Consider the following 12119-nt stretch of genomic DNA (forward strand, 5'->3'; position numbering starts at 1 on the left):
AACAATTTCTCTTTCTCTGAGCTTGAAAGGCCCTCCAGACAGTGTCGTTGGTCTTCAGCAAAATGTCTACATCTCAAAATTATTAAATTACATTTTTTATGTGAGTGGACACTAGAAGCTAATGTGACATATGCTGAGTGGTTGTTTTCTGATGGTGGATCTTTTCAGTGACTCTTCCTGAAATGAACTGGTCATAATACACTTTGAGTTTAGGTACATTGGGTTAACTTCATCTCTTCATCTCAGTCCCCAAAGGAGCGAGACAGACAATGAGCGACAGTGAACACACTTTACATATTACTCTCTTGACAGCCTCACGGAACATACTGCACTGGTTTTGAACCATTTGTATTTAAAGCCATATAACCTTCAAGGTAGCATCATCTTCAAAGAGAGATTCTGGATGAGAATCATCCCGAACGAAATCCACAGCCTTTTGGCAAAGTGGAACTTTATACATTGAAGAAAGAGACGGTAGAGACGACAACTTGATGATCTCTAGTATTCAGGCTACCACACCACACTCACCAAGTTTAGGAAGTTTCTGTGTGTAATGCACAGCAACTCTTGCATGCAATCCCCCACATTACATTAGGGTTGTGTTTAGACACCCTACAAAGTACACTTTCTGGCAGACTTGACGCCTGCTCAACATTTGCGACACATCTGCATTATCGTGTTTGCATAATCCCCTGAAACAGACATTTTGTGGGAAGCTTTGTGTTGCACGTTTTCCTTGTGATGGTTCACATATGGAGACAATGCCAGGCCAAACTCCTTCACCCTTTTCAGTACGACATCTAAGTATTAAGCAAGAAATCTCTGTCTGTCCTTCACATACATCGAGAACTTTGTATTTAATGAGAGGGGCTCCCTATTAACTGTTCGCCAAACGTCATGCTGGGTACAGCTCGCTCTCCGTCGCTCGCTACATTGCTTTTATTTGTTTTCAGTCTACATTTGCATTTAAGAAAAACAACAGATAGTATCCAACACAAATAAACAAAAGATAGCTATTAGTCCTCATAACACACCCACCCTTTCTTCCTTCTGCTCAATAAGTAGTATATGATAGTGAAGGTTGCGATGGAAAATAACTTGGACGGTTGACGACAAGAGTGTGAAGTGTAGCTTGTTTCACATGAAACAGATGAGGGGATCTTACTGAATTGTGTCTCTGTTCTTCAGAGATTGTGTGATGCATCACACAGAGGAGATGTTTGCTTTCATTTTGAATTGTGCAGTCTGTGGATAACTGGAAACTGAATGAGACAAGAGCTCACTGCAATATTAATATGTGCGTATTAATAACAATAATAATATATATAATAATAATTCTGAAAAGTGAAGCCAATGCGGAAGTGCTTTAAACTTGCATTCTCTCTAGTGGCCATCGGAGGGCGACTACAAAACAAATTCTGTGTGCATAGAAGTGAGAAAAAGACCATACTTCTTAGTAAACTTACTTCTCAGGTTATGGTCTCAATCGCCAGTTTCAAGTCTTCGACGATACAGCATGATGTTCATTTAGTGAATTATGGTCCATTTAGAGTCAAATTGACCATAGATAGATAGATGCTTTATTCATCCCGCAAGGGGAAATTTGTTTGTTACAGCAATTGAAGTAATAGTTAAAAATATTAAGTATGAAAATGCACAGTATATACACAATGAAATAGTATAGTATTAAATTAACTTACTAAATAAACTAAACCGTAGCGCAAAGATTAACCAACAGCAAACAGTGTAGCAGTGTTATAGCTGAGGTGATTTATTGTACAGTCTTATTGGAGCGGGCAGGAATGATCTCCTGTGTCCGTCCTTGCGAGCATGCTTTAGGGCCTCCTGGCTACCTTGGGGTTGACCGGTCGCTACCACGGTGTTATAAAGGTCTGGGATTTGGGACTTCAAACTTGAATATCTAACCTCTCTTTTTCCCACTGACCTTAATCATTTATTTGGTGCAACATGTGTACTCTCTTTTGAATAATACCAACTGCATTCTTATTTCTCCTGCTTTTTTAACGTCATCCTCTCCTTCCTTTTTCTCTGTATTTGTGTTAATTGCAGGTGTTGGGAGTTAAGTGCTGGTAACATAAAGTGGATCTACCAGGTTCCCATTCTGACAGCCATCGGGGTAAGAAATACAGTTTGAAGTTGCTATCGCTGTGTGATTGTAGCTTGAGAAGTTCTCAAGAAATGTACTAAGGCATGAAGTAAAGCATTTTGTGTGATCGTGTGTTTGAGCATAAAGCCAAATGATGCACAACATAAAATGGGTATAACATCCAACTGACCAGACTCACTTTAAGTTAAAGAAAACTTTGATGTATTGTATGTGTAAGTAAGAACTAATTACAAAATAATCAACGCCTACAGGCTGCAAAACAAGTTGGAACAAACTAAAGCAAACATCTGAGCACAATTAAGTCTAAGACAGAACGTTTTTAATGAGCTCTTGTCACGGGGCATGATGAGGACTCAAGCGCAGACTGTCAGATGCAGTGAAAAAAAGGGTTTTTAATAACTCACGAACAAAACAGGTAATCCAAGGACGAGACAAGAGACAAGGGGGGAAATCCGGCAGGACGAGGCGAGGCAAGGCAGGCAGACTGGGAAACCGGGAACAGGATGAGCAAAAACGGGTGGGTAGGTAAGAACACAAAACAATGATCTGGCAGGGGGGGGGGGGGTGTTTGAGGCAGGGGTTTAAATAGTGAAGGAGGCAGAGTGAGCAGGTGAGAGTAATGAGCTGATGAGGTTAGTGTGATTGGTGATCAGGGGCAGGTGAAGGGAGTTAGGTTGATGCTGAGGGAGTGACTGACAGGTAGAGTGAGGAGCGTGAAGTTACACAAAGACACAGAACACACAAGGCAAAGCCTGATCGTGACATCTCTGGGTTATTCTGTAAACGGAGGAGCAGCAAGTGAATCACTAGAATATGGAGAAAGGGATCTTTCTCGAATTCAAATGAGCTTTATGTCATTAAACGACAGCATTTGTTGCAAATGAATATCATGCAAATCAATAAGGATTCACAGTCTCGCTCTGACTTTTATCCTCGATAATGTGCACAACTCCTCTATTGGCTGGTTTCTTTGATTCTTTGAGCATCGGAGCCTGCCACGAAAGCACAAATTAAGGAAAGAGAAGTTTGTTTTGTTCATGCAGCGTCTCGCTGTGAAGACACCACAATGAAACCACTAAAAGAAATTACAATACTTTGTTGACATGTACCGCCTTGAGTTGTCCTGCAGATTTTAATGAGACAGCATCTCTTCATCAGGACTAGTGCACTGCTCGCTGTAACCGATTCTCTTGAGGCTACAGAAAGTGTCAACCTGCAGAAATAAGACCACATGCTATGTTGTAGGTCTCCAACAACCCTCATGCTCTAATGCAGTGAATTCATTGTAACCACTTCTAAAATGTCAATATATATTTGAGAACTCCTTACTTCAGGAAAGTTATTATATCTGCATCCTTGCAAAAATATTGGTGAGAAATGGGCTTCTAATAACTGACAGAGCTGTAATACCTTAACTCATTGAACAACTCAGGATCTATGAATGGCAATATTTGGTCCAGACTGAAATATCTGAAAAAGTACTTTAACTGCCATGAAATGTTTGTACAGACATCCTTGGTCCCCAGAGGATGGACCCTTCTGACTCACGGGTTTGGTTCAGACATTCATGTCTCCCTTTAGGTTGAATTGTGATGAACTTTGGTGATTAACTTTCCATACAGACACATCCAGGCCGAAGACAGACGTAGACACACTGCCATCACTGCGTTGCCACTTTGTTTGTAAACCTGTGTATGAGAATGAATATCCAAAGGATTTCACCTTTTAATAGCTTTTGTCCAGGAATCAGTCCAGCAGATCCTCTGGCACCACTTTTACTGCTAAGATTTGTGTTAAATGATACATTTCCTCTGATTGGAGTGGCAATGAATCATGGAATCCAGTGATTGAAATCATAAGTAATCCCTGCTGTGTATCATGAGCTAGTCAACACAGCCCTTTCACATCGGCACTGTTTTTTGTTTCATAACCAGTTTCAGACGAGTGTTTATACCTATCGCACCACCACCTGCTGACAATTTTATTCCAATGACCAAATGCCATTTAACATGTTGGCATATAGCAGACTGCAACGGATTGTCAGGTCTGCAGAGAGGATCATTGGTCCCATCGTGGACTTGTTCACCTGCAGAGTCAGGAAACGGGCTGGAAAGATCACGGCAGACCCCTCACACCCTGGACATGAGCTGTTCCAACTCCTCCCCTCTGGTAGGCGCTACAGAGCTCTGTACGCCAAGACCACCAGACACAGGAACAGCTTCTTTCCACTGGCCGTCACTCTCATGAACAATAAATACGTTACACTGCACTATTACCACCACTTACAATTCATGCCATAGTCTATAGGTTTATGTTTACATATATATATATATATACGGTATATATATACACTTTTTCTCTTGGATATATATTTATACTTATATTGTATATAGCTAAATGTCTATACCTACATCCGTTCTACTTTTTTTGCTGCCTATTTTCTTGTTTATTGTAAATTTGTGTTTGTACATTGAGAGCGGAGTGGAAACCGGAGACAAATTCCATGTATGCATCAGCCATTAACAAGTAAACATTATTTATTTTACAGATATATCAATTATAGTAACAGGAAGTAAGAACACTGACATGGACTGCATAAATGAAGAGCTTTTCCGTCTCTGTTCTTCTGTTTCAGCTCAACTTCATCTTGTTTGTGAACATCGTACGAGTGTTGGCCACTAAAATTCGAGAGACAAACGCAGGGAGATACGACACCAGGAAACAGTACAGGTGTGTTCTCAACTGAACGAATCTACGAAACCAGCGCTGCACTTTGTGTCCAGGGGTGGAATTTGATGTAAATTTGTGTGTTCACCCACTGAAAGAAGGGGAAAGAGATGTAGCTGCTCAGCGTACACCAAAAACTTTCATAAGCACATACTGACCACGTTTGTTTTGCTGCCCAACTCTTAAGCATACAGTACACATGCAAAGTTCGAGCTAAAGGGTCGTCTGTCGTGGAGCTGCAGCCAATGAGAGCGCAAGACACGGGTTGATGGGAAACGGGTTGTGACTAAATGTGTTTTGGAGACCAGACATACTCATCAGGGATTCCTCCTGCTGAAAGATATTGTAGTGTTTGTCCACATGTCGCTGGTCAGTCTTGTAGTGTCAAAACCACAAGAGACCACAAGACCACAAGTGCAAGAAAGCAAGTTGTGTAGTGTGAACAAAACAGGCTTACTGCACACACACACACACACACACACACACACACACACACACACACACACACACACACACACACACACACACACGCATATCTGCAATTCTCACTTTTATTCCGCAGGTGCAGGAATCAATGTGTCAGATAAAAACATGATAATGAAAGTGTATTATCTGAGAACAGCTGTGTTGAACGCTGCAAGCGAGGTTGCTTTGGGTAGATAAGCAGACTGTCAGAAAAGATGAAAGTGATTGGTTGCAGCAAATTGGCATCCACGCTGGAAGATGAATGTAAGCCAAATATAACGTCAGAGGTGAGGGATAATAGCTGTCGCAAAGACTGAATTGGAATGCTGATTGAACTAACACTGACAATGTGATAGCTGCTGTATCTTGCTGGAGATTAAAGCAAAAACTACACTTTATTGCAACTTTATATTTCATGCTTTACAGTATTATAAATATTCAATTTCATTTTTAATTTACAAATATATGTATAACAGTATTTTATATGTCACTCATAAAAAGCCAAACCAAATGCGTTCGGGTGACGAATAATAATCAGCAGCCGGTTTAGCATGGATGCGTTGGACGCAATTTTAAAACTGCAATTTCTAAAAAGTATTGAATCTGACTGCAAATTGCATTTTGGATTGCATGCCGTTACACCTCTGTTACACAGGCCGGACCTTGTTTATTCCTTATTTTCACATTTTCAGCAGTAAGGATAGAATTGCTAGGAGAAGGAGACAGGGAAGGAGATCACTGTCAAAATGACCATGAATATGTATCCCAGAGAGTATTGTGATTAGTTTTCATTTTGCATTATTTAAATGTTTACATGTTTAGCTTTGTGGCCTGGCTGAAATCACGTTTTGATTATAATTAACTGACAGCACTCATCATGCTAATAGTAAATTAAAATAGACATGCATGTGACAGTTTAGAGCTGCTATAGGAGACAGATCCGTCCCCTGTCCCATCCAAAGGTAACAGCCTGCAGGGAATTGCTGCAATCAGTTATGTTCACTGACTGGAAGCAGCATGATGAATGAATGCACATACTCTCCTTTCAGGTAATTTACAGTTTGATTTGGTCGCCAGAATTGCTCCTGTAAAGAGGATGGGCAGCCTCTTGGCATTATTGGAGTTATTGCGAACATTTCCTTGGACTCCAGTAGATTTTGAATTGATGCAATAGACTCCAAAGCACTTCATTTAGTTCCAGGATGGATCATTATGTGAAGAGAAGAAGCTGAAGTCCTCACCTGAACTTTAAGGGACTGTAGATATTGTTGTGGAATATTTCTATGAATAGTCGGGAGAAGAGTGTCAAAGTGTTATCAAATCAATGTCAAATGAAACAGAGTCTGGATGAACGATCAAAGTTGTAATAGTCAATTTATTTGCTTGCAAGCAAAGAGAACACAGTCTCACAGACACATCGCCGTCATCTGCAAGAGGTGCTCTGACAACACAGTCAAATGCATGGACATTTATTCCCAGCCAGCATGCTGTTATCTTGGTTCGCAAACAAGAATAAACAGAAGAAGGAAACCAGTCAAGGCAGATGTTTTCCTTTGAAGCAGTGTCCTGTCTTTACGATACCCTGAAGGCACTTCATGGCCTGTTTACAAATCCCTTTGTTACCAGTTTGCCCCACAATAAACCATGGATACACCCAGCCAGATGCGTCCTTTGATGTCACTGTGACCTGGTCAAAGAGTTAAGTCACAGTATTGCAGAGACGGAATAAGCCTGTGAATCATCACACATCATATATGCCTGCAGAGGGTCATGCCCTTCAACTGATGCCCATCAAGGGAAATACCGCAATCAAGGCCTCTGTGTGTTTCTCCGTCTTTAAAGACAGAAACAATGCACAAGATAACAGATAACAAGACACCTGGATCCGAAATTTACTAGAATCATTTAGAAGAAACAAGGTTTAGTGCCTGTTCTTCTAAAACTTACATTCTTTAACCCTAAAGCAGTAGACTGACATATTTTCCCATAACAATATCTCCATTTTCTGTTTGCAGACAATTCCAATCAGGACTCTTCGCTTCTGTCAGGTTGATTGCATGCCCAGGGCTGCTGCTAGATACAATCTCCATGTTCTCCATGAATTAAAAGTAAGAAATTAAGAACCTTGCATTATTTTCTCAGGAGGCACATCTGAGCTTTACCTGCCAGTATTTCATGTCTGTGTGGCACAGACACTGCCATTGGTTTGAACATGAGAGAGATGTACTGTATGCAGATGCTTGTCTATTTCAGATATGGCTTGAAAGGATCCCTGTGCACATGTAACACACCTTTTATTTCCTCTCGTGTGTGTTAAAGGTCCCATGTTGTAGAAAGTGAGATTTCCATGTCTTTTTTTTATTATAAAGCAGGTCAGTGTGCCATATAAATACTCAATTCATTGATAAATAAATGCACATCCCAATTTCAGAAACGAGCCGTCTGGACTTCTGTAATGTGTATACAATCAGCGCCAAGTGGAAAAAAAGTTATTTTGCAGGACGAATCCAAACATCTGGCACTTCTTGATTTAGATGTGATTAGTTGACTGGATTCTGCCTGAAAGTAAATTCTTTTAAAATGAATATTCCGTGAAGAACAATCTGTGGAACAAATGTGAGCTTTGCAACAACAAATGATCACTGATCTCAGTGTCTCGTGTTAGAAGCCATTAACCCGTTTACGATGAAACTAATTTGCTGCAAATGTATTTAATTACAAAAAAAAACATGGTTTCTTTCATTCTGTTTGATGGGAAACTCAAATTGGTTCCAAAGAAGGATATTTGCTTTTCACACATTTTTGTTATGCGTTGACACATACAGTATGAAGATGGCCAAGTTAAATGCTTTTGCTAAATTATGTCTTCTCTAACAAATTAAGACCAATCTCTTATCAAACTGCTCATTTTCCAACCACATTCACATTAAGCCTACATTGGAGACAGTATTCGTGTTGTTGGTGTATATATTTGCAGATATGACAGAGTGCAGTGCAGTACATTGCAGAGATACTTTTTAAATTGACTCTCAATTTGACCTTAGATGTTCTTCAATTCATTCATGAATTATATTGAATAAAATTCAGTTTTTCCAGCGATATCAAATGTACTGTTACATAAAGTAACTATCTATCTATCGTATGATGATCTAATGAATAATAAAGTCTGCCACAGGATGTCAACGAATCGGCTGATATTCCTATTTTCAGGACTCTGCTTTGCTTCCATATTTACGTTCTGTGTGTGTCTGTGTCTCCGTAGGAAACTGGCAAAGTCCACCCTTGTGTTAGTGCTGGTGTTTGGCATCCACTACATCATCTTTGTTGGGATGCCTCATACATTTGAAGGATCGAGCTGGGAGGTCCGCATGTACTGTGAGCTGTTCTTCAATTCCTTTCAGGTACGCAGTTCTCTTCAGATATTTTCACACTGCAGAGAGCTGATATACATTCTGTGAAAATCTGCCCTCAAACTCAACCCGCCATGCCCTTTTACAGCAAGCACTCCCACAAGCATGAGCCAACTCAAGGTTGGTCCTCACATTCACAGATCCGGTGGAGCAGTTCAGTCTCTTTACTGTAGTGGCTGACTCATTAATGTGGAAACAACCCAACACCTCAAAGTCAGCTTAGTAACACCATTCAACAGCAACCACAATCTCCCTCCACATACATTCTTTTTTTCTATGTGTATTTAAAAGAGTGCGAGTTTAAATAAATGATATCAAAGTGACAGAGGTAAATGTATAACACATGGAAGGGTCTGTGGTTATGGAGCGATCTATGTGTCAATATTTTCATGACACATTCGTAAACCTCCTACAAACTGCTGTATGAGGATACGTTGCACTGTTCTTCTCAGTCGAGACATTCATTGCTTCCTTGTCACCCTCACATATGTGCACACCGATGCTCAGACTTGAAAGAAAAGACAGAAGTGATTCCTTTGAGGCAATGTCCGATTGGTGTTGGATAAGACAGTTCTTATCTTGCTCGTAGAATATGAATATTGGGTTCTGTATTTCAAACTGTACTAGAAACCTTCTAGAACAAATCAGATTGTTTGACCAGATGCATCAATACATTTCAAATTATGGATATCATTTTTACACAAATATTTTTCAAGACACAAATACGTTTTTCCCCCCACAGGTCTTAAATGAGTACTGAATAGCAATTATTGGGATGAACCAGCATACGCTGTTGATTTATACCTCTCAGAGAGTCACTGTGTGGATGCCTCTCACCAGCAAAGAAATGTAGCAATACTCACACACACACACGTGTGCAGAAACACACATACACACACACACACCTTCACATCTTCCCATGACCCACCATTTTCACAAAGACACTGTGTCTCTCCTGTAACTTCCTATCGTTGTGAGAAGCAAGGACAAGAGGTGAACAGATCAAACAGCAACCCAGAGAGAATATTTCTCTCTCTAATTTTCATAAGAAAGGCACTCTTTGAGGCAAAGAGATGGATGACCTGGAACATCCTTCTTTTGATAAAAGGTTGCGTCTGTATCGAACTCAGAAAAGAAAGACATTTTAATTATTGTGATTGTTGCTCCCGAGACATATTTTTTTCTCACTTGCTCAAAGAGATTTGAGCTCACAACTCGTATGTCAATCTCTTCCTTTCAGGGCTTCTTTGTGTCCATAATCTATTGCTTCTGCAACGGAGAGGTGAGTGGATCGCTTTTCCAAATGCCACTGATCGCACAGAAGAAGCACAAACACTGCAAGACTGTTTCTTAACCAGTAAAAAGTTCCTTACAGTAAATTGAAGTGGGGGAGATGAAGTTAAGATGCTGGATAAGATAAGATAATCTTTTATTAGTCCCACAGCGGGGAGATTTGCAAGATTGAAGATTTAGCAAGTTAAAAACCGTAATAATGTTTCTCACGAGTTGGTGGAGACCAAACCTGAGCTAAAAGGTGAATGAATGTTTTACTTGCATTCGCCACATGGCCAAAAACGTGACTCCTTTGGGATGCTTTTGTTGCTGTGCGTTTCCTATCAGACAATTGTTTGCTTGTATTAACGTTTGACATAGTGCAGGAGTTGTTATACTTTGAATATGCTGAATTACAGTCCAAACTAAAGTATCAACAGTCTTCACTGAAATAAAAGAAATGAACCAGGTGTTAAGGTTTGTAGAAACCTAAAACTAAAAGATTAGCCTGGATCAAATCAAGATCATTTTGCAGTATACTTCTTTATATTCATATCCTTTGTTCTTTCCATCCCCACAGGTCCAGACAGAGATAAAGAAAACATGGACACGTTGGAACCTGGCCTTTGAGTGGGAGGGCCCGGTGGTCTGCGGCCGCTACCGTTACGGCTCCGTCGTTGTTGGCATCAACAACAGCACCAGCAGCCAGTCCCACCTGGCAGGGGCTGGCCCTTCCGCACGCTCCACCACGCTCCTTTCAAGCCGTGTTCATCGGAGCATAGGTCCTCCCGTGATCAGCACCCTCCCAGGATACGTGGTCAGTAACTCTGACCCATCCATACCTGAGGAACCCGAGGACGGCGGCCCCAAGCGGGTGGATGATATCTCGCTGAAGGAAAATCTGCCTGTTCCAAGTGCAACAGCTGAGGATGAGGAGGAAACACTGTAGCTGTCAAAACATGTCAAACATGTCAAAACATGCGGTAGAGACCGATGAAAAGGTTTCTAGGTTCCCAATCCTGTCCAACCCACTTCATTGAAACTCTTAAAGTAACAGTGTGTAAGATCTAGTGGGATGTTGCAGATTGCAACCAACTAAATACCCATCTGCAACTAAATTTAGGACAGGATTAGAATTTTAATTTTTTTAATATATCTAAATATCGTCTCTGCAGCAACAGCAAAGTCACCGGGTTTCAAAACGCATCCCTACCTTCAGACAATGTCAAATCGAGAATGGCTCTTGTTAGTGTTCGTCCGTTATGGGCTGCTGTAGAAACATGGTGGTGCAACATGGCAGACTCTGTGGAAGAGGACCCGTTCTCTTACACGTAGATATAAATTCCTTTTCCTAAGCTAACGGATACACGATGAGTCTTAGTTCCATATCATTGTACACTGATTAAAACATAGTTATAAATATTATATTCCATTTCTGCCAATTAATCCCCCTAAATGATACAAAGTATTCCTTCAAGCAGGTATCGAGGGCAAACGAATGTTGGACTGGATGTACAAAAATGGAAAACATGTCTTGAACCCCGTTATGAAAAAGAATATAACATAACCCTCTGAGGTGCCAAAATATGAAATGCAACTTATTCAACAACCAAAACACATCTAAATTGATGTTCTAGTATTGGTAGTTGCTGCAGCCACCCGTCGAACTGACAATCATTCACCACCTTTAGAAGCTCTCAGGGAGTGCATTGCCTAGTGCTCTCTGTTGTCAATAAAAGAAAACATGCTGTTGCATGAATTTTGATGGTCTGACTTTATGGAAATGTATTTCTGTTTCCAGTAAACTGCACTTCTCCTGCTGGGACCTTGAGAACCACAACTGAGGAAAGTGACAAGCCAAACTTAATAAAAAGTACACAGACACAAATAATAAAAGTTAACCGCAGCATGATAGCTGCAGAAGGAAACTCATCTCCTGGACTGTGTCGACATGATGACCATTTCTTCTTCCCAAAATGCTGACTGAATTTGAACATTTTATACTTGTCATTTTCCCCACATGTTCCAAAGCTAAAAAATGTAATTGACAGCCGTCTACAGCAGTTTCTAACCCTCCTGTTGGCTTCATTGCAATTCTGATTACAGTATCTGTCATG

At 40.5% G+C, this 12119-nt stretch overlaps 1 protein-coding gene across 1 annotated transcript in view; it reads left to right on the top strand.

Annotated features, from left to right (window-relative positions):
• The window catches only part of pth2ra (parathyroid hormone 2 receptor a), a gene marked incomplete at both ends in the record, with an annotated part of 29521 nt that extends 18570 nt beyond the window's left edge, over positions 1-10951 (top strand). Inside the window, 5 exons of the mRNA XM_079276729.1 lie at positions 2071-2137; positions 4764-4858; positions 8583-8721; positions 9971-10012; positions 10583-10951. Coding sequence (XP_079132855.1) covers positions 2071-2137; positions 4764-4858; positions 8583-8721; positions 9971-10012; positions 10583-10951 — 712 coding nt within the window. The remainder of the gene's footprint in view (positions 1-2070; positions 2138-4763; positions 4859-8582; positions 8722-9970; positions 10013-10582) is intronic.
• Positions 10952-12119: the final 1168 nt, after the last annotated feature.

This window comes from Melanostigma gelatinosum (genome assembly GCF_949748355.1).
Source record: "Melanostigma gelatinosum genome assembly, chromosome: 10".
Lineage (NCBI taxonomy): Eukaryota > Metazoa > Chordata > Actinopteri > Perciformes > Zoarcidae > Melanostigma > Melanostigma gelatinosum.